The 23659-nt window shown below is 39.5% G+C and overlaps 1 protein-coding gene across 1 annotated transcript in view; it reads right to left on the bottom strand.

The window, feature by feature from the left end:
- Positions 1 to 3586: 3586 nt before the first annotated feature.
- The window catches only part of gnl2 (G protein nucleolar 2), a 35150-nt gene continuing 15077 nt past the window's right edge, over positions 3587 to 23659 (bottom strand). Inside the window, exons 6-16 of the mRNA XM_073034486.1 lie at positions 23401 to 23467; positions 20794 to 20952; positions 19931 to 20044; positions 18126 to 18254; positions 15531 to 15635; positions 12726 to 12884; positions 8541 to 8648; positions 6781 to 7208; positions 6025 to 6107; positions 5017 to 5093; positions 3587 to 3752 (exon numbers count right to left, since the gene is read on the bottom strand). Coding sequence (XP_072890587.1) covers positions 3618 to 3752; positions 5017 to 5093; positions 6025 to 6107; positions 6781 to 7208; positions 8541 to 8648; positions 12726 to 12884; positions 15531 to 15635; positions 18126 to 18254; positions 19931 to 20044; positions 20794 to 20952; positions 23401 to 23467 — 1564 coding nt within the window. The 3' untranslated portion in view covers positions 3587 to 3617. The remainder of the gene's footprint in view (positions 3753 to 5016; positions 5094 to 6024; positions 6108 to 6780; positions 7209 to 8540; positions 8649 to 12725; positions 12885 to 15530; positions 15636 to 18125; positions 18255 to 19930; positions 20045 to 20793; positions 20953 to 23400; positions 23468 to 23659) is intronic.

Here is a 23659-nt window from a genome sequence, read left to right as displayed (position 1 = left end):
CATCTAATGAAAAGAATAAACAGTCAATGTTTTGACCTGAAACGTTGACTGTCCTTTTTCCATAGGTGCTGCTTGGCTGCTGAGTTCCTCCAGTATTATATGTGTGTAGCCAGTATTCTTGTCTACTTACTTTTCCTTTCCCTTTTATTTTCCCAGTGAGGTGCTCATATGAGATGTTGCCATAATGACATATGCCATTCACATACTTCTTACATATAACCCATAATGAATTATATAAACAAAAATGCTTAATCAAACAATATATTGACAATATTACTAACATATTAAATTGAAGTGGGTAAATTATTTATTTGAATTTGAACAGCTCCTTGAGGAAATATCAGTACATCATCCACAATTTTTCAGATTGGGCACATATGGAATTCTGGACACAATTTACAATTAAGGTCTGATTTCCTCAGTGTTCTGTTAAGTTTTCATCAAACATTAAATCAATCATGAACAGCACAAATGTCAACTACATTAGAATTTCCTTAAATATTTGGATGAATTTCTTTATATTCAATGGCATTATTAAAGCTGAAATTGCATTTAATTTTACACACACATAGAAATCAAGATCAACTGTATTTCAAATAACTTAAAATTACTTTTAATATAACTATTTAATATTTCCATTAGCTTACAATTTCTAATTGTTAAAGATTTTAGGAAGGTGTTTTAGTCCCTTGCAGAAATTTAAGAGAAAATAACATTCGTGATCTTTAAAAGGTGTTCTCTTAGATTGTTTTCTCTTAACCTCAAGATCCCCACCACCTGTGTCAACCTTCAAGGGATAATCACCTGCCATTACCACCATCACCATCTCCAGCCCAGTGCCACAATCAAACACATCTCCCCTTTTCAGAATGCCAAAGCATCTTCTCATTTGCTTCCAATACACTAGCTCTGCTAACATCTATTTTCACTATTGCTGGCAGCCCATTCCAGTCATCTATTACTCTGTATAAAGAGTGTCCCATATTTCTCCTTTAGGAGGGAGACCATTAAAAACATGCACATTATTTTGTCAGCAATTTATCAAGTTTTTATTTCAATAACTCGACCAAACAGTGTGTTCCTCCATTAATAAACTTAAAATTCTCAGTATGCATAGAGTCTCAGAACAGCAAAAATAAAAAGAAAATGCTGGAAACACACCGCAGGTCAAGCAGCATCTAAGGGAAGAGTAACAAAACTGATGTTTCAGGTTTATGACGACTCGGGAAACACAATTATACTAAAAATAAAATTTCATGGTAAACATCACAAGCAGTAGGAATAAGTAACTTACATGGGCCAGTCCATCATGGGTAAAGCCCTCCCTACCACTGAGAACATCTACATGGAGCACTGTCACAGGAAAGCAGCATCAATCCAGGCTGTGCTCTTTTTGCTGCTGCCATCAGGATGGGGTTACAGGAGCCTCAGAACCCACACCACCAGGTTCAGGCTTTTGAACCAGAGGGGATAACTTCACTCACCTCATCACTGAACTGTTCCCACAATCACTTTCAAGGACTCTTCATCTCATGTTCTTTATATTTATTGCTTATGTTATTTTTGTTCTCATTCTTTTTGGATTTGCAATTTGTTGTTTTTTCACAAATGCACATTGGTTTTTAATCTGCCCTGTCTAGCTTAGCCATTCATTGATCCTATTATGTTACTTCAAACTTTGAATCAGTTTTCAGGCGTGATGGCTCCTAGTTATACAAGGAATGATTTACCTTGTTCAAAGACCTTAGAGGAGAAAGCTTACAATAATAAACATTAAGACATGTAGGACTGTCCAACTGAAAGCAAAATGAGCTGAACCTTTTTTAATCTCAGGAGGCTGGGCGCCATTACACCTGAAAAATGGGTGTGGAGGCTAAAGTGGAAATGTGATTATCAAATGTAGCTAGCTGGTTTTACAAATGTTTTACATTTTACAAATGTTCTTTGGAATCAGTTTTAAAAGTTCAATGTAAGATGCTGCAGGCCTGTTTCCCTTGTTTGGTGATGAAACAGGCGGTGTGGGAGCTGCACAGCCTTGGTTGTAGCAAGGGCTAGACTTCAAGCCAAGGGGTTGCCTGCTGCGCCGTCCAGGAGAGAAATGGCAGAGGTGGTGCAGCGTGGCATCCTTGCTCAGTTGGGTACTGCCCCCCAGTGTTCAATCAGTGGACCAACAGGCTGGATCACAGTGGCTGAACACCATCAGTGATCTATACAATTTGCGGCACATGCTCCTCAGTCTTCGACTAAATACAGTATGGTTTTTCTTCATTTTTTTTTGCTGTTTTGAATGTGCCATGTATGCTTTGCACCTTGGCCCCAGAGGAACACTGTTTCTTTCCGCTGTATTCATGTATGGTTGAATGTAATTAAACTTGAATTTGTTTTGAATATTTTTAAGGTAGAATTATATTCTTGAAAAGGGAGTGAAAGGTTAACAAATACAAATCAGACCAGCCACAATCTCATTGAATGGAGCAAACATGGTCTGAATGATCAACTCCAGCTCGTTATATATTTGTACACAGAAATTGTGATGCATGGTTATATGTGCTTCACAAAGTCGTACTGAAGCCAGGTCAGAAGAGAGGGCTGGTGGTGAAGACCCAGTGGTAAGTGCTGCCAACAGAGGATTAGAATCCAGGGGAAGATGAGAATGTGCGGGTAATAGGCAGGATTTTTGGGGTCTGGTTGATTCGGGGTGGATTCATGCCCACAGAATGGAAGACAAGTGTACAACTTATCCTTGAGGGATTTCAGTCCAGCACTGGAAACAATTTCCAGTGGCAATTCCCAAAGTTTCCCTCCTGGATGACACAAACATCCTCTGCAGTGCTCCAGCAGGGTGTGTACTTCTTGCCTGGATGTGTCCAGACAAATTTCCAAAGTGGTATGAATCAGCTGCAAAATGGTTGTTATTTGACTAGTCTCACTTACCATAATAGAACTTTGCACCATTAAAGGCTATGTGTCGGGGATTATCTGCAAAGCACTTTTGGCTGCTTTTAATACCTCTGGCAAGGGCAACTAGTCCTTATTATTTGCACTGTCAAGGTCCCACAGTTAAGCCTCTTTACAAAGAAAATAACAAGGCCTATTGTCTCATGGATAATTAAAAAATGTCCTGGCAACATCCTTGTAAATCTCCTCTGCACTCAAATCTTTTCTGATGCAGTGGCCAGAACGTTACACATTGTTGAAGCTGTGGCCTAATAAGTACACAGTATTAGCAAATCATTACTGTTCTGCCATTCCATGTCCCAGTTAGTAGATAAAAAGCATTTTATTTGCGTTTTTAACTGCCTTATCTATTTGTCTGTCCTTTACGTATCTCAGGATATCACACTCTTACTGTATATTCCCTTGCTTTATTAACTCCTCAAATGCTATTATCTCATTCATGCCTAGATTATATAAAATTTGCTAATTTTTGCTTTCATCATTCCCAAATTCAAAACTAAGCACAAAAAAGTCATTATACTTAAAAAAAGTCATTAAAATTCAATACATCCATTCCTTTCTGCACTGAATGACTATTATATATATTTTTAAAAAATCTCAGAACCTGTAAAAATAATTGTGCTATTCATTTAAAAAGAGGAAGTCTCTTTATTTCAAAGTTATCGTTTCTTTTTACATTTCTGTGGTTTGGGTGCAGGGTTCTTTTTGTTTTTATTTTTGTTCTTGACATTGTGCGTTTCATAATACCGGACGCCAACCTTCTTTGAGTGCTGCAGACGGTCCAGCCTTCGCCTCTGCAAATATAAAATCACAGGAGTTCAATGAGCTGGAAGTTTCTGATAAAACGAAATCCACACGCCATCGGCTCTACTGCCTAGTTAGAACTGGCACAGTTTATAATGTGCCGTTCCAATGTCTCAGATGTTGTGAACGTAGAGGTCAATGGAGAGGGTACTTCATCCCTCTTCATTTACCTTAAAGACACTCCTTTCTCCCTCATGTATTTATCTGGAGTCCAAATGCCACTTTGCTATTCACATTAGCTTCTCCTTATGATATTCCAATATTCTCAATGCTCTTTGGGTAAGAAATTTCTCAAGTTCACAACTGTGATTTTAAACTTTTTAAAAACTTTTCTTACAAGTGGAATACTTTCATCATTCGTCATAACGTCACCACTCAGCCTTCTCTTCCCCAGAACAAAAAGGCTTCAGATGATTCAATCTTTTCTGTAGGTTGTAACTCTCAGCTCCCCATACTGAGCTGAGATTTTGTTTTTCTCACTGCTTTCAACATCCATTTCAAAGTAACGGAAAATAGTACAGCACTCTGAAAAATGTTCGTCACATCCTGGGTGTACTGCTTAAAAAAATTCCAAGACCTATGCACTATACCCCTTCAGAAATGCTTTGTAGTGCTTGGCTTTAAACTTAAATTAAAATGCTCACCGTAAAGAACTAGAACACTACTTTTAATGAATTGCGTATTCTTAACCCCAGGTATCTTTGGTTTATATTTTGCAGGGGGCGCAAAAAAAAACCCTTTCTTGATATTATATGAAATCAGATTGATGGGATAGATCTTTGAAGCCAACATTGACTTGATGGACTGAATGATTCCTTATTTGTAATGAGAAATTTCATCTTAATTGGACTTCCATTATTCAAGCCTCCTTTAGTCTTTGCACTAAAATACATCAATTGCATAGGCAACCATTAATTTGTTACATGTCCATTCTACACATTTATTATCAGCTGGCATTTTGTTTGCATTCCCTTGATAATTAACTCTCTCAATTTGGTGCATCAGCAAGCTCAAACCATTCGGTTAATTTGATTACAAAGGAATATTATTTATAACAGCTTTGTATACAACTTGAAATTGTCTTAAGCAGACTTCTCAATTTTTTTTAAAACAAACTCTGAGTTATCTATGTCATGTAAATTGAGAAGAACTTTTATCCCGGTCAAGTTATTTCTCCCACAGTGGGTTCTATAGGGGCCGTTACCTTGCTCCACAACCATATTCAATAAAGAATTACATGAGGGAAAAACTTGCCTCTTTAGATGAAAGTTTTGGAGGAGGTTCTTCATCCTCTGATTCATTTTGAGCTTTTCTTTTTCTTCTTCTACCACCTGTAGAAAGTTGAATGGTAGCTTTAAAGACACAGCAATTTTTTGAAACAAAGAAAACGAAAGGGAGCTGGATTTCTTTGTATAAAGTAACTATTTAAAAATCGACGAAAAAAGAGTTCTAGTCCAACTTTCACATAATTGACACCAATTTCACAAACCAATTCAAAACGTGCAAGGAGACCATTTAAAACATTGTATATCAGAATCCTCAGTTGGTGATACACCTATGCAATGTGGATTTAAAATAGCTAGCAGCATCACTACCATTAATACCAATCCGTGCTGTGCTCAATACTGTAGTCTTGAAATTCTGTAGCAGTGAACAAACAACTGGGCATGTACAGTGGAGTTTAATGGTGCACAATGTTTTAAATTCATTTGTGCAAGATAAATTCAAAAAATACAAAGAATACATTTGTGAACTTCACAGAATGAGCTGAGGCCTGCTTTGGCATTAGAATCCTATTGTTAGCTGACCCACACCAGACAGCGAGTTATCTAAAACCTTACAGACTAGGTCTTCTGCAAGTTTCTCTGTCCATTTCCCTTGCCACTCATGCTACCACTCCCTCTTTTTCCTATTCCTTTTGTTAACTCTAGCCTGAACTCCTTAGTCCATCATCCCGTTTTTCCTGTCTGCGATTCAACATAACCCGTTCAACCACAACCCAACTATTTCTGCCACCTGCCAGCTCCATAATGGCACACGGACCCGTCTGTGCTGTTTATATGCACCTTTCAAGGCATCGTACACTTCCAACATTACCTTTCTTGATGTAATCATTGAAACTAAAATGAATATAACTGAAAATAATGTTTCCAGAAATGCAACTTAAATAGAAAATTTCCAAACATAAATCTATATTAATCTATTATGATATAAAGATTTTTGCCAATGCTTTATTTTCACAAAAACAAGGTCTTTACTTACCGTTTTCTGTAGATTCCTGTGTCTGATCAGATGTCTTTTGACTTGTTTGCGTAAGTAATTTTGTGGTAAGCCCCTTCGGAATTCTAAAACATTAAAAAGTTGGTTTTGGTTTATTATCACTGTCAAGAGGGGGTGGAGAGGAGAGGAGAGGGTGGGGGGGGAGAGGAGGGGGGGAGAGGAGGGGGGAGAGGAGGGGGGAGAGGAGGGGGGAGAGGAGGGGGGAGAGGAGGGGGGAGAGGAGGGGGGAGAGGAGGGGGGGAGAGGAGGGGGGAGAGGAGGGGGGAGAGGAGGGGGGAGAGGAGGGGGGGAGAGGAGGGGGGGAGAGGAGGGGGGGAGAGGAGGGGGGGAGAGGAGGGGGGGAGAGGAGGGGGGAGAGGAGGGGGGAGAGGAGGGGGGAGAGGAGGGGGGAGAGGAGGGGGGAGAGGAGGGGGGGAGAGGAGGGGGGGAGAGGAGGGGGGGAGAGGAGGGGAGGAGAGGAGGGGGGGAGAGGAGGGGGGGAGAGGAGGGGGGGAGAGGAGGGGGGGAGAGGAGGGGGGGAGAGGAGGGGGGGAGAGGAGGGGGGAGAGGAGGGGGGAGAGGAGGGGGGAGAGGAGGGGGGAGAGGAGGGGGGAGAGGAGGGGGGAGAGGAGGGGGGGAGAGGAGGGGGGGAGAGGAGGGGGGGAGAGGAGGGGGGGAGAGGAGGGGGGGAGAGGAGGGGGGGAGAGGAGAGGGGGGAGAGAGAGAGAGAGAGAGAGAGATGCAAAATGAGAAATTTACCTTATAGCTGAGAATCTCTTTGCTTTGGCTTTATCCAAGAACTTTTTGTATTTCGCAATCTTTTCATCCAAATCCCGCAGTGTCTGTTTTGGTTTGACCACACATTGGTGATTATTCTCCTGAAGTTTATTTAGTTCAGCAGTAGTTGATTCATTCCCATCACCATCTTCGTTACCCTGCTCTTCCTCCTCTTCCTCATCCAAAATGTCTTCTTCATCTTCAGAAATGTTCACAGGTAGAAGGTCTGCCTCAGAAAATTCAGGTGCCACATTGATTTTCCCAAAGTTTTGCCTTACGTGTGCAACTATTTGTGGCACTACTGGATTTTCAGCTTTTTCATGTTCTTTTTCAACAATCACGGTTTCTGACGACCCTTTCACTTGATCAGATTTGTTTGGCTCTTTTTCCACTTTTAACATAGTCAATGGCTGGAAAACACAGAAGTGAAAATTATTGAAGAAACCAGGCCTTGTGCATAATTTTGAGCTTCATGTGATCAAGTCATCAAAAAATATCCTCCAAATATAACAAATGATTTTTCCACATAACAATTAACATTGAAATAGGCCATGATCAATGTAAACTATTTAATGTCAAAAGCAGTCCAATTAACAATTCTAGTTTTGAATTCTATTGCATAGCTTAGTATTTTTACATGCTATCCAAATGAATTTTATCTAAAACCCAAAAAGGGTGATTGACAAGAGTGTGTATTTCTGTAAACTCTATCCAAAAGTTCCCAGGGGTACAATGTGTATGTGCAGACAGGATATTGGATATGAATTGTGAAGTCAATCAGTACACAATGCACAATTCACTCTTGCCGTGTTTGTTTCTGCCCACAATGGCACAAGTCTATAATGCTGGGGCAATCAGTTAAAGCTCGCATCCACCTCAATTAAAAGGCTAGGTGTAGTAATTTGTTTCCATTCAAGAACGTGTTGTTCTTCCTTAGGGACATATACGTTATGTTTACATCTGGAGAAATAGAATTTGTCTTTATGGAGGGACCACTGCACAGGATCGGAGAAAGCTCCAGAGGGCTGCAAACTCCATCATGCAGAGGGTTGCTATCTCCATCATGGGCAGTAGCCTCCCTACCGACGACATCTTCAAAATGGTGGCATCCATCATTAAAACTCCCACTAAGCAGGACATGCCCACTTCTCACTGCTAACATCAGAGACGAGGTGCAGGAGGCTGAAGACATGCGTTTTAGGAACAGCTCTTCCCCTCCATCATCAGATCCTTGGGGCATCTGATTACTTATGACAATCCAGTATGGCAAAGTTGCATTTATTAACTCTGTCATCTTCTGCATATACACTCAGTGGCCACTTTATTAGGTTTACCAGTACACCTGCCTGTGAACACAAATATCTAATCAGCCATGCATGTGGCAGTAACTCAATGCTGAAAGTGTCCATACATGGCCAAAAGGTTCAGACCAAACATCAGAATGGGGAAGAAGTGTGATCTAAGTGACTCTGAACTTGGAATGGTTGTTGGTGCCAGACAGGGTGGTATGAGTATCTCAGAAACTGCTGATTCCCTGGGATTTCGTGTACAACAGTCTCTAGAGCTTACAGAAAATAGTGTGAACAATACAAATACATCCATTGTGCAGCAGTTCTGTGGGTGAAGATGTTTGATTAATGATAGAGCTCAGAGGAGATTGGCCAGAATGGTTCAAGCTGGCAGGAGGACGACAGTAACTCAAATAACCACAAGTTACAATGAAACAAAAAAAAAATCATTACCTGAGAGTCGCCTTCAGCATCTGGTGGTTTAACATAAAAAGGTATTCGCCCTCTTTGCCAATCATTCAAAACCATTTTGGCCACAGTTTGTATGTCAGGCTCTCCACCCTGGAAAACAGTAACAGGTGATTAGATCGGGAAATAAACAAATGACAAAGAGAAGAACTGACCCATATTGATTTACAAATCTCAGTAATCTGTGACTGTACTGCACTTTCAAAGGTTTCTAACAACAACTTCAAACAACAACTGAGCTGTAAGGTAACATCTTACAGATGCTGTTGTTCCACATTTTTATTTAAAAAAAAACAAGTTCTTTTGAGCCAAGTTTTAAAATGAACAATAGGCGCTTCACTATCTTGTACAAGGAAATCAATCATCACTCCTTTGTAAATTGTTGTAAAGCAAAGACTTGGAATAGCAATGGGTGAGTTAATTCATTCAAATTCCAAACAACAGAACTCAAAGAAACCATGAGGAACTGCACTTCAGTAAATTCCTTATGTAAATGTACAATGTACTGAATAAAAACTTAAATTTAATTCAGTTATTTAGTAGTTTAAATAGGAGAAAATTAAGGTAGAATGGAGTTGCAGTTTGTAAGTATGAGTTCGCTGGTATAAACACATTTGCAGATATTAAGTACATTTAGATCCATGTTTCTTTGGCATCCAAGAGTGGAGTGGATCATAAGAGACTTGTTAGATCCATTGGCACTAAAGTTCTGGATCGCATTTCCAACTTGTGATACCACTTTAATCAAACTTTGCACATACACCCATAGATCTGTTCCTATACCTCTCAATTTACACTGCTTCTTCACATGCTTCCCACCAAAATAATTTTTCACCATTGTTTCATTTGCAAATTCCACTATAACTCCTTGTACTCTACTCCTCAGTTTACTATCCCTCCAAATGCATATTTGGAGGTAATGCCTGATACATCCTAGCCCAATTCATCAAAGCATATTTGGAAAAGCAGCTGTCCTACCATCAATAACTGAGGAATTGCACAGGGTATTCTCCTCCGGTCATAAATTACCTTTTAGAAGTTCAAACAAATCACAGTGTCTTCATTTCCCTCATCAATCATCTTTATCTTTACAACTGAGAACTATATCAAGATTGGCAAGATTCAACATCGTGCTGGGTTTTGACTTCAGGAAGTCTTAGACTTTCAACATTTTGCCATGTATGCACTGAGGTGTGATCAGCATGTTTCAGGCCAACGAAACATACCATTGAATAAAGTTTCAAAAGTACTGATGGAGTACTTCAAACCAAGTCTGAATCTCTTCACACAGTTTAATGTTGAAGCTAGAATTTAAAAGTGTATAGTGTTCTTTTAAAGATGAAAAAACCAAATCAATCACATTCCAATATCTACATTTCTATGCCCATTCTTGACAGCTGCTTGTGGAAAAATGACAGTCACACCTAATACTGGTTCTCATTATTACAATCCACTAAACATGGATCAGGGCATTTAAAGGATGTAATGAGTCCTAACATAAATGCAAATATTTCTTTCAAACATAAATTTTATAAAAATCACAAGATTTTCTATGCAATATTTCTTTATTTGCATGGTCCCAGAGGTTTCATGAATAGAATCAGCAGTCAAGCGACCTGTTATGCTAAAGATACAATACTCTATACATACTGTTTATATAGCTGGGGTACCCAAGACATTTGTTATTGTTGCCCCTTTCCATGTCTTGTGGCGTATCAGACAGCAACCGTGTCAGTTTTTAACGAGGCTGAGTTGCTAGCTCGACACTCAACCTGGCACGGGTGGAAAGTGTGCAAAGAGCCAGTTGGATTCGAACCCAGGACCATTCGGCTTGAAGTCTGATGTGGATACCTCTACACCACTGGCTGGCTAAATACTTTTGCACAGTACAGTATATTGGTTAAAATAGAAAGGTGGCTCAGAAAAAGAATAGCAATACTTAGCTTTGTATTAGCTAAGTAGTAGTAAGTATTTTTTTTGGTAACTGGGAGGACACAATATACAGTACTGTGCAAAATTCTTAGGCACCCTAGCAATATATATGTGCCTAAGACTTTTTCACAGTACTGCAGATACAATATTTTGTATTCTTTCTCTGTTCTTAGTCTATCTTGACTAATAGTCAAGATCACAAACTTATGCAACTGTTGTCACAACTGAAGACAAATGGTATAACTGTCAATTGGTATCATCAGACTGTACAGGAAACATAACAAGACTTGAATACTTTCTGGCTTCTAGCCTCTTCCTTTCCAGTCCTGATTTAGAGTCTCACGCCACAAAGTTGGCCATTTCCTCCACAGGTGCTGCCTGACCTGCTAAGTTCCTCCAGCATTTTGTGTATTGCTCAAGATTTCCAGCAACTACAAAATCACTTGTGTCTAAGAGTTGAAATTGCACCCCAACTGCTCTGGGATAGTGAGGGATGTTGCAATGCAATTAATTTTAACTAATTTTTCCTCTTTCAAATGGTTTCGACAGGCCATAAAAGGCAGCTGGAGAACATCTGTCGTGTGAAGTAACTCTTTACACAGCTCTTCAAACTACTTGTTTGCAAAGCTACAACTCCTTTTTCTGGGCTTCTTGTCAAATTTTTGGTCCAGTGAGTTTTCTTTAAACTATAAAAAGGTGCCATATAAATGGGAATTATTAATCCTTACGGGAAAATCTTGTCAGACAAATATGTTGAAATTCTTTGAGGAAAAAAAACAAGCAGCATAGACAAAGGAGCCAGTGGAAGTTGTTCACTTCGATTTTCAAAAGGCCTTTGATATGGTCACGCACATGAGGGTACTTACCAAGAGCACATGGTATTACAGGAAAGATACTAGTAAGGGTTGAAAATTGGCTGACTGGCAGGAGGCAAAGAACAGAAATAAAGGGAGCCTTTTCTTGTTGGCTGCCAGTGACTAGAAGTACTCTGCGGGGTTTCAGTGTTGGGAACTGCTTCTTTTCACATCATATGTCAATGATTTGATAACAGAGTTCACAGCTTTGTGGCTAAGTTTCAGATAATACAAAGAGGTGGAAGGGAAAGGTAGTGTTGAGGAAGCAGGGAGTCTGCAGAAAGACTTAAGACAGAAAACAGGCAAAAAAACAGCAGATGGAATCTAGTGCAGGGTCATGTATTTTGATAGAAGGAATAACGGTGCAGACTAATTTCTTTATAGAGGAGGAGATTCAAAAATCAGAGCTGCAAAGGGATTTGTGTGTCCACGTGCAGGATTCCCTAAAGGTTAACTTACAGGTTGGGTTGGTGGTGAGGAAGGCAAATGCAATATCTGCATTCACTTTGAAAGGACTAGAACATAAAAAAAAAGGATGCTATGCTGAGGCTTTATAAAACACCGGTCAGAGTATTGTGAGCAGCTTTGGGGCCCCTTATCTAAAAAAGATGTGCTGGCATTGAAGTGGGCCCAGAAGAGATCCATAAAAATTATTCATGGAATGTAAGGGTTGATGTATGAGGAGCTTTTGATGGCTCTGGAGTTTAGAAGAATGAAACCTATCGAACACCAAAAGGTCTAGGTAGAGTGGATGTGGAGAGGATGTTTCCTATAGTGAGGGAGTGAAGGACCAGAGGGCACAGCCTCAGAAAAGAGGGACGCCCGTTTAGAACACAGGTGATGAGGATTCTTTTTTATCCAGTGGGGAGGAGGGGGGGGGGGAGTGAATCTGTGGAATTCATTGCCACAGTGTGGATGAAGGTCATGTCATTGGGTATATCTAAAGCAGAGATTGATAGGTGCTTGCTTAATAAAGGCAGCAAAGGTTATGCAGAGAAGGCAGGAGAATGATGTTGAGAAGCATAATAAATCAGCCATGATGGAACGGCAGTACATACTCGATGGACAGAATGGCCTAATTCTGCTCTTATGCTTATTATTGTTGCACCATTTCTCGCAGTTTAGATACACATTAGTTACTTTTCTATGCTAATTAAGTTATGTAATAGCAATAATCTTTGGTTTTTAATTATATAGGACACAATTTTCAAATTCTCTCCTACTCTAGAAAGACTCTGACATTTTCTGAAATAATATTTTAAGCTGGTTATTGTAAAGTGCATTCCGGAAATAAATTTTGAAAACAGTTTACTTTCAGTACATTTCAAACAGAGATATTGTAATTAAATGTTGTATTGTAATCCAATGCTGTAATGAATGTCACCTTCAAAAGCTTTCCTGTTCTGAACGCAAGCTTCTCTAAGAAATCAACTGGATCGCTCCAGCAATCTATTTTGTAGGTCCTGCTGATATATTCTGCTTTAGCCCTTTCCAACACAGCGGCAATATGATCTTCGGGACTTTTGATTTTCTCAACTTGAACCTGTAAAAGAAACACAGATAAATAAATCACTTTTACCAGCTAAGCCTTTTAAACATCCATATTGGATTGCTCTTGGCTTCAAAGAGGATCAAAATGGAAAACTCAGAAATCGCTCGTAAACAACTGCATCCTACTCCTGAATAAATTCATACTGATTATATAAATAGTTGGCAGCCAGTAATCTGCAGAACAGTATAAATCATGTATCAAAGCTTTCACCACCAAATGCAGTGTAGTACAAAGCTGATGACTTTAAGCAATTAGAAATTATTGTATCAACAAGGGTCAGATGAGAAATGATTGCATTTAATCACTCAGCTTATCTAATTTAAACTTGTTTATAAGAATATGTGTTTCATTCTGTTTTACGACGTCTAGAAAAACTTTCAGAATCTGACATTCAGTATCAGGTTTAATATCACTGCCATATGTCATGAAATGTTTTTGTGGCAGCAGTACAAAGCAAAAGATCACTACTTCAACATTACTACATTCTTATTATCAGGCAGCTGTACAGGAGACAGATCTAACTAGTTTGATAAACAACAACAAAACTAAAGCAACAAAACAAGTTACCATTAATGTTCATATCCATACGATATGCTGTATGTAAACAATGGACATTTATGGACACATATCGCTCCAGATAAAAGAGCAGATTTTATATGCGCATACAGGAAGGGCTAATAGACTTCCTTCAGACGATATGTAGCAATAGCACATACAGCCACAAATTGAAATATTTGAAGAATATACAGAGAATTCGCTTATTTGAGACCCTCCATTGGCTGGGATCGCCCCAGCCATTGTCCATGTAGCAGGCTCCCCCGTCCACACAGCTGACAAATCCAAAAGGAACAGCAGAGACCGATAGTTTGGCACCAGTGGCGTCATAGCTGTTGGCAGTCAGCGTTGAACAATAAGACTGCCTTTGGGACTCCAGCTCTGGATTCTTTCTTGGGGGTTTACTCCCAAAGCCTTTCCCACGAGTGGGTGTAGCTGCAAGGCAGCAGAGGTTTGAGATCAGAGTTTTCCTTTTCCTAGATGAGCTGCAAACCATGGCTGATGAACCCCATCAGCCCAAAGGACTGGTTTTAAGGCACCAGTAACCCATCCCTACTCCTCCTGTCAGTAGGAACACTTCCATGGGGCTTAGTAGCTCAGCCACATATGAAGGCCAGGAGTTGGACTGTGTACATTGTGCCAAGAATAAAGTGTGCGCTTTCTATATATCCACACATTAATGAATTTGTGTATATTTACTGGTGAGCTAAGCAAGAAACCAAGCAGTGCTTTTGCCAAAATTTAATTTTTAATCATGCACTCTGCCTCCCTGAATCATCAGAGTATAGCATGCGCAGAAAAACCCTAATTATAGGTACACAATAGCATATAAAGTACATATTAAATAATGAAACTCAAAACATACACATCCAATGTTATCAGTTATGATAACATTATTTTACCAAATGTTTCTACTGCTACAGACAGCTCTAGTACTTTAACATACAGGAAAATGGAGCTCCCATATCAAATATTAACAAAAATCAAATCCTTAACCTTCATTCAATACAATGAGACATAGGCTGTGGGAACCATAGAATATAGAAAACACATGAACTAGTATACTTACAAAACATTGACACACAAAATGCTGGAGGGATTCAGCACACCAGGCAGCACCTACGGAAAAGGCTAAACAGTCAACATTTCGGGCCAAGATCCTTCATCAGGACCTGTTTATACTCTTTTCCATGGGTGCTACGTGGCCAGCCAAGTTCCTCCAGCGTTTTGTGCTTTGGATCTCCAGCATCTGCAGATCTTCTCCTGTTTGTGTACTTACAAAAAAAAAAGCTTACCAGCTAATTAAGTTCAACTGGAACCGTGCAAAGTTTCAATCTGGGGGCTTCAGGGCCAATTCAAAAGTGAAGTGCAAGTAACGAGAAACTCATGAACAATTAAAGAGCTGTAATTTTGTTCAGCTTTTTTCTGCTATATATAACGGAACATTTTGAACTTGGTATTACTTCAAATGGGATAACAAAAAGATGATCTGTTGCATTCCCAGGTGGGGAAAAAAATTCTCCTAATTTATGTACTGCTGATCTACAATAGATCACATTATGTGGAAGTAATCAACATAATCTATACTCTTGTTTTTGGCATTCACTTTATTACTATTGGGTAATGTAATGGGTGACAGATGACACATTGTTAATAACAGAAACCGTTGTACATATGTAATTCATAAACATAGAAACACAGAAAATAGGTGCAGGAGTAGGCCATTCGGCCCTTCGAGCCTGCACCGCCATTCAGTATGATCATGGCTGATCATCCAACTCAGAACCCTGTACCTGCTTTCTCTCCATACCCCCTGATCCCTTTAGCCACAAGGGTCATATCTAACTTAAACAGTGTCATTGAATTGATATGTTCATTTTAAGAGATGGTGTCTGACACAATGACTCAGTGTAAGGAAACTGCTTTTGCTCTCTTTGTAATGGAAGTAAAGGACTGCAACTTTTGTTGAGCACTTAGAACGACTCTTGCATGTTTTATTCACAAAATCCTACATGACTAAATTCACATCAATAATCAGATTGTTTTTAAAAAGAACCTTTATTTTTGGGAGGTTATACTCACCACTCCTTTCAACACAATTTCAGTCTCCGTGTCACCGGATGGATACACAACCCCAGGACAGTCAATAAGGAAAATACGTCGCATCAGAGTAATGTACTGCCAAACCTACACCAGGGAAACAGGAAAAACAAAATTTATTGCAGCATCTTGTGTCACGAAATCTTTACACTGAAATCTCAGAATTGAAAAAGATGAGCCATAAATTCTGTCACTTACAGAACATTTATTAGCCCAACAAATCAAGATATAGATGAATGCTAAAGTCAGTTTGTTTTTTTCTGGGCTCTGAATGCTTAAAACGAAGGCAGTGGTTCAAACGATCTCAATTACCAGAATAGAGAGCAAACACTAATGGATTACAAAGAGGGCAATAAGAAACTGAATGAAATAATTATTCTGTGCTCCAATATACAGTCTACTGCTAGAGCGTACATGGGAGCAGTCACTGACAACATTTAAAGAGGTCTTGATGAACACTTGAATCACCTAGGCAGAGAAGGTCAAATGCTAGAAGATGGGATTAGTATGATGGATGTCCACCAGTTAGGCTGTTTCCATGTAGTATGACTCTCATCTCAGTTCTGTACCATGCAGCGTTCGTAGACTATGACATAGAGAGGGATGAAGCCAATTTAAGTACACCTAGAAGGTCTGTAAGGCAAAAACAGCTTAGCTATCCAAGGTCAAGCTAGCTCAGTATCTTGGCAAGAAATGCTGCAATAGAAAGGGACTCAAGCCTGGTAAATGCACTTTCTGGTCTGCAAAAGCATTGCTCCTAAACAAAAAAACATCAGGAAATCAAAAAAAATAATTTGAAACAACATTTCATTAAGAATAAAGCATTAAAGCTTGACCGTATGGGAAACTCAACTCAATTCAGCCCAGTTGCCGATGCTTCGCTGGGTTGTAATCACAGAAAGGTGCCAGCCCTTAAAGGCCTAGTCCAAAAGAGTAGCAAGATTTAAGGTTAATTTATTATCAAAGTATGCATAAATTATACAACCTTGAGATTTACTTGCTCACAGGTAGCCACAGAGCAAGAAACCTGAAATAACCCAAGAGAAAAAAAAGAATAACAATAAAAAGACCAATACTCGATGCACAAGAAAGAAAGAAAAAATAATGTAAAGAACTGACGTGAGCAACAGCATTCCAAACCAAAAACGAGTCCTCAGATTCGAACCCCGGAGTAGGCCCAAAGCCTTGCTATCAGTTCATTTTAGCAGGCACAGAGCACATCAGCCGGGCGGTCTTCATAGCCTCAGTGCCATGGAGATGACCATTGTGGACAGTGACCGAAACTAGCTCTCATTTCGACTGAGAACCTGTCTTCAGTCTTTCTGAATCGGCATTTAAATTGACCCAACAACGGGAACAGTGAAAGGTTCTGTGCCCTGGAGAGGAGTGAAGATCGCTGAGAAAGAGTGAAATCGCGTCTCGCCTCCGATCTGGGCCAGCGCTTAAATAGTCTAAACAACGTATCGTATCTTGTATTAGAACCAGGGCACTACTACTGTGAAGAGCCCCAGGCCTAGACCACGCCACCCAGCCACCTTCAAGCTCTTCAGAGCAGCTTGACGCTTAGAGCGATCCAATCTTGCACTAAATACGAGTTGTATGAGCACCAAAATCCAATCTCCTCTGTCCAGGCCCCGCTTCTTCTTGCAGCACCCAGAGCAATCCAACCTCTGTCCCCGGCCAGCTGTAGGGGCATCAGAACCTTATCTGCATTGATTCATCCCCCAAACTCGCCTGTCGCTCACCCCTTCACAGTTTGCAGCAATAATTTAACACAATTTACCTCAAAAGTTATTTTTAGTGATGCTTTTGGTCAGATTTCTTAGCTTTCTGACTACCAGAGAGCGCTGTTGCACACGTTCCGTAGCGCCATCTTAACCGGAAGTTAAGAAACACATTACGGCTGCCATGGAGGAATTCCCCTCCCACCTGCTCTTCATTAATCCCATCATCACCTTCCTTACTTTTCCAATACCAGCACTTGCAGCTTTTGTGTCCCTGCTTATTCTGTATTTATCTTCACCCTCTCTCCACTCACATGGCTCACTTTCTTTTTAAAAGAAACTATCTGCTTCCACCTATCACTCACGTGCCTCTATCTCTCAACCCTATCCACCCATCATTCCTCACTCCTCTTCAGTCTGCCTCATTCCTCCCCCTTCCCTTTTTATATGACAAACCTCCCTTACCACACTGTTCCAATACAGGGTGTCATCCAAAATGTAGACAGTCCCTCCCACAGATACTCCTTAACCTGCTAGGTTCCTTTGTTTTCTTTCTGCTCCAGATTTAAGCATCTGCAGATATCTGTGTCTCCAAGACTCGAGTGGCATATATCTTTTAAAAATTATCTTCTTACTGCATTAGTGCACCAAATGAGTGGGAACAATTAGAAGCAGGCCACACATTGTCAGGGTCTATAAAGGTTTAACAAAATAAAGCAAGATAGTTGTCCACAGTACCGAAGACCAGGAAAAAGGATTCTGTGTACAAGAAAGTTGCATTTATCCCTCATCTTTTTAAAGGATCTATTTTCAAATATTTAAGTTTAGAAGTCCTAAAATCCACATTACATACCTTTGTTTCTCCAGCAAGAGGTGCAACATTGCAGACTTTCTTTGATCGAAGTGCATTAATGATGGAACTCTTGCCAACGTTTGGATAACCAATGAAGCCAACACTGATCTGTTTTTTATCAGTATGCAGCTATTTAAAAAAATGGAAATGATAACATGTAATCAATGCCTTCACAAATCTAGTTTTTACTTATAGCTGAAAAAGCAGCATCAAAATTTAAGTAATGAAGATTTAATAATTTATAGATACTAGTTTTAACCACCAGGGCCATGTGACACATTGCAAAACTAATCTAACCAAGAGTTATATTAAAGTCCTGTTGAATCCTTATAAGACTGATAAAAAAGTAAGAATTGTAGCAAGTTCTCTCTTTCTAGGGCAAGTCCATTCTACAATTCAAGGAGCATAAACAAAGAATTTTCAAAACCTGGAAAATACGAGTCTCTGCCAAAACACTGGTACCCAGTTTAAATGTGATTTCCACCTGTCATTACACCTGTCTTTTGGAATGTTTGGCAATAAGAAATGCTGAGGAAGTTTGCACTGCCTGTACCACCTTCAAAATGTACTAATAATTATCTTATTAAGAAAGCAAAGAATATATAGCCAATAATCATTTGTCATTGCATCACAGTTAAATATTGCAAAAACAGGTACCAGTATACAAAAGGTTCATTTAGGACATTTAAAGGATATTCAATGTATGAGATTGGTTCTGCAACACTCTAGAACTGATCTTAATAACACACACAAAATGCTGGTGGGACACAGCAGGCCAGGCAACATCTATAAGGAGAAGCACTGTCAACATTTCGGGCCGTGACCCTACGTCAGGACTAACTAAAAGGAAAGATAGTAAGAGATTTGAAAGTAGTGGGGGGGGAGGGGGAAATGCGAAATGATAAAAGACCGGAGGGGGTGGGATGAAGCTAAGAACTGGAAAGGTGATTGGCGAAAGTGATACAGAGCTGGAGAAGGGAAAGGATCATGGGATGGGAGAAAGAAAGGGAGGGGGGGAAGCACCAGAGGGAGATGGAGAGCAGGCAGAGTGATGGGCAGAGAGAGAAAAAAACAAACAACTAAATGTGTCAGGGATGTTCAAATCTCTTACTACCTTTCCTTTCAGTTAGTCCTGACAAAGGGTCTCAGCCCGAAACGTTGACAGTGCTTCTCCTTATAGATGCTGCCTGGCCTGCTGTGTTCTACCAGCATTTTGTGTGTGTTGTTTGAATTTCCAGCATCTGCAGATTTCCTCATGTATCATCTTAATAATGTGTTTCTATGAATTCTGCTTTCACAAGTTTTTGAACTATTCAAACTACATTTTTAAAATGTTGGACACAGACCATCTCCCATTACACAACCTCCAGACTTGATTTTGAATCCTATAAAACCAGTTAGGTCACTTTCCATGCTTGTATTGGAAATTACTAGTTTTGATCCAAGATATCCATCTGTAATATTGGCTCAGCAGTCTGAACACTTCTTTTACAATCATTGGCTTATTCTAAGTGCTCTCATTAAGCAAACACTGGATAACTTCATCTACAACTTTTGCCAAAGGCATTCCTGAGCTCAACCTATGAGATTTCCTTTTGTCCCATCCATCTCTCCCTCGCATTCTCTAAAGATTAAAATTAACTTCTTTTCTCATTTTTCCAGTTCTGACCAGGGATCTTTAACATGAAATATCAACTTTTTCCTTAGGTGCTGATTGATCTGTTGTTTAATTTCCCTTTTTATTCCAAATTTCCAACACCTGCGTTTAAAAAACAATTATAGCTGCTTTCATTCCCTTCTCTTACCTTCCCAAATTGTCGCAAAAGTTGGATCAGAGCTCCTTTTCCAAAGGGATTGGTGAGGCTTGCATGAAATGCAAGAGTTGGATATTCATGGGACAGCACAGCAACCCATCGTTTCTAGGAGATGGAATATTTAATAATTTATTTTTAAGCCCCCTTGTTAAAGCATAAAACACACAGCATCACACTTTCCTTTTAAACATTCGATCAATAAATCCTGTACAATTTCACCCGTCTGATCAGTTACTATTATTACCTCAATGGTTCAACGACATCAGTAAGCACCATCAGAACAGGACTTTAGAACACGGATTTTCAAAAAGGCATTTCACACAAGGAACTTGAAAGGTTGAAACTTGAAACTAAATTTGAAAAGCTGTACAATAAAATTAATAATTCGCTATCTGATCATTCAGAAATGTTGATAGTTTGACACCTGACTTCTATGTAAATCACATTCCTGCACTCCCCTGAAACTGACTGGAGCTTGGTTCCTACGGTCCCTTTAAATTTGTTAGGTAAATTTGTAATACTGTGTAACAACTAAAGGCAGCGAATTTAAAAAGCACTGAACATTCAATAGTCTGGAAAAACTGCCCATCCAGATCCAAATTACACTGGATTAGAATTTTACAGTATAATATTTTGAACATTTTTTAAAAGTCTGAACTGTTGTTTATTATGGTTTATTTAGCAGTATTACTAAGTAAATACACTGAACAGAACTTTAAAATCGTAATTCCCCATTTTGAACATATGTTTGGAGCTAAACATACACTAAAAACAACAAAGTTAAAATTCTTCCTGCTCCAAAGAAATTATTACATTCTAATACTGAATTTTTAAAGACATTGCAAAAAACTTACAGTAGCCCAAGTAGGTACAAGGTCACACTTGTTAAACACAAAAACCAGATGTTTCCATGGTTTTTCCTTCTTTAAATAAGCCTCTATATGGGGAGAGCGTGTTCCCATTGGATCTCTGGCATCCAACACTTGGATTATAACATCCGACGAATCAATAACCTTAAAGAAAAACACTTTGTTAATGATGCACGAGGAAAGCAATAACTCCCAAAGCAACTTGATCAGGAATGCTCAAACGGCAAGGGAAAAATGGGATATTCTAATAAGGATCCTCAGGGCAAAGACTAGAAGAGAGGTGATTAAGTAGATGAGAGGGACAAAGGCATTATCTGTATCAGGTTAGGCTGATTATTTGCAACATCAGTATTATTAAATGAAGAGAGATACTTCAGACTCCCCAAGATGACCAAAGTATAATGGAAAATAAAATAGGCTTTAATACACTTAAGGCCCTCAGACCATTGACGTATCAGCACATTAGAGGAAGATTGAAAATTTGACTGAGTGGTGCCACTGCAACAACCTTTCACACAATGTCAGAAAGACCATGGAGCTGATTATTGACTTCAGGAGGAGAAAAATGGAAGTCAATGATCCAGAGGTGGAGAGACTCAGAGACTTTAAAATTCCGTGGTGTTACCATTTCTGTCCCGTGTCAATCACGCAAAGTTCCATTACAAAGAAAGCACGGTAGCCTCTACTTTCTTAGTAGTTAGTGAAGATTCAGCATTTCATCTACAACTTCAAGAAATTTCTATAGATGCGTGGTGGAGAGTACATTGACTGGCTGTATCACAGCCTGGTATGGAAACACCAATGTCCTTGAATGGAAAAGCCTCCAAAAAGTAGTGGAGGCAGCCCAGCCCATCACATGTAAAGCCCACCCCCACTACTGAGCACATCTACATGGAGCGCTGTTGCGGGAAAGCAGCACCCATCATTCAGCCCATGCTCTCTCGCTGCTGCCATCAGGAAGGTGGTACAGAAGCCTCGATACTCACACCACCAGGGTCAGGAACAGTCATTAGCCCTCAACTTTCAGGCTCTTGAACCAGAGGGGATAACTTCACTCACTCCATGACTGAACTGTTCCCACCACCCACGGACTCACTTTCAAGGACCCCTCATCTCAAGTTCTCCATGTTTATTGCTTATTTACTATTATTTTTATTTATTTTTTCCTCAGTTCAAGCTGATAAAACTTTAGGTACAGGCATAGGCAAACACATTCATTTGTCAATTGCTATGAACTTTTGGGCTATTCTAGTGGTGTTTAGTATTGTAGCTTTCTGAAGGTTCACATATATATTTCTATGTAGCCCTAACTGCTTCATGCTATTGTGTAGTGCTTTTGGGATGGTAACTGTTGTAGATATTATTATTGGGACATGCTCCAATGTCTTTCAATTCCCTCTTTTAATTCAGCATATTTCTGTTCTTTTCATTTATTGATTTCTGCAAGCTGTGTGTGTTTGGAATGGCTATATCGATTTAAGAAGTTGTTCTTGCTTGTTTATCTTGTTATTATTGTTTAATTTTATTTGCAGAGTTTGTTTTCTTTTGCACATTGGTTGTTTGTCCATTCTTTGGGTACTGTCTTTTATGGATTATACTGCGTTTCTTGTAGTCGCTGTGAATGCTCGCAAGAAAATAAATTTCAGGGTTATGTATGGTGGCATATATGTATTGTGATAATAAATTTACTTTGAACTTTGGACCATTGTGCAGATAATCGAGTGCTGTACGCTGTTCACCCTTCATGCACAACAATTTTCATGTCCCAGCAAATCACATATACATAAAGTGCCAGCAAAAATAAATGAGGCCTATCATCTGTTGGTGCAAACTGAAAATTATCTATGCAATTCCAAAAGTTGATTGAGAACTGTTCTGTTTAATGGTTTACAAGAGCCATACAAAGAAACACAATTATCCTCAACTGTTACCAAACCTGCAGAGCCATGCAGGTAATAGCACTGCCAAGTTCAATCCTGACATCTCCTGCCGTGCAGAGTTTGCACTTGAGCAGGTAAAGGTACAGGTATGGCCAGGTTCTCCAATTTCCTCCCACACTGAAGATGATAGCATATTTCAATTGACCATAGTACGTATGTAGCTGAGAGGCAAAATCTGAGATAGGGAGTAGATGACAAATTGAAGAGAATATAAAAATGGGATTAATGTGATATTAACACAAGTACGTGCTTGAGGACTGTCACAGTCTCTATGGGTCAAAGAGCCCGCTTTCATGCCAGTTGACTTCATGAAATCTATGCATGTCTTCAATATTTCAACAACAAAACCTGATAAAGGTTAACAGAAAAAGATAAATGACGAAAAGGACTTTTACACAAGATTCAACATAAGGGACAACTACATTTTAATTGAGTCAGAGCAGTATAGACCCCCACAAGGGCGCTTTTAGCAGGTTGTGAACAGCAGCTTTGAGAAGCAATGAGCATGCAAATAAAATGAAAAACAAAATTCCTATTTTTTAAGCAATAGTCACTGTTTCAACTGTGAAAATCTGCTTTTAGTGTCTTTCAAAAATGAAGTTTGTACTTGCCTGATAGGAGATGCAAAGATAATTTCCATTAAAACATTTACCTTGTATAGCTCACCCCAAATTCTCTTCGACTGTCCTTTTTTGAAGATTTCTTCTCTAACTTCATCCCTAAACAAAATGAAGCCAGCAATGTATTATCACAAACAATATTGCAACCGACTTCCAAATTCCCAGTTATTTCACGCATTCTGACTTGGATATATGGGGACACCTTGCAATTGCTGGCAGACCAAATTCTTGGCATTCTGGGAACACCTTCAGCACTTAATCTGCAAAGGTTCATCTCTACTCTTATGGCCT

This window comes from Hemitrygon akajei, chromosome 32, assembly GCF_048418815.1.
Source record: "Hemitrygon akajei chromosome 32, sHemAka1.3, whole genome shotgun sequence".
NCBI lineage: Eukaryota > Metazoa > Chordata > Chondrichthyes > Myliobatiformes > Dasyatidae > Hemitrygon > Hemitrygon akajei.
This window is presented reverse-complemented; position numbering and strand designations above follow the sequence as displayed.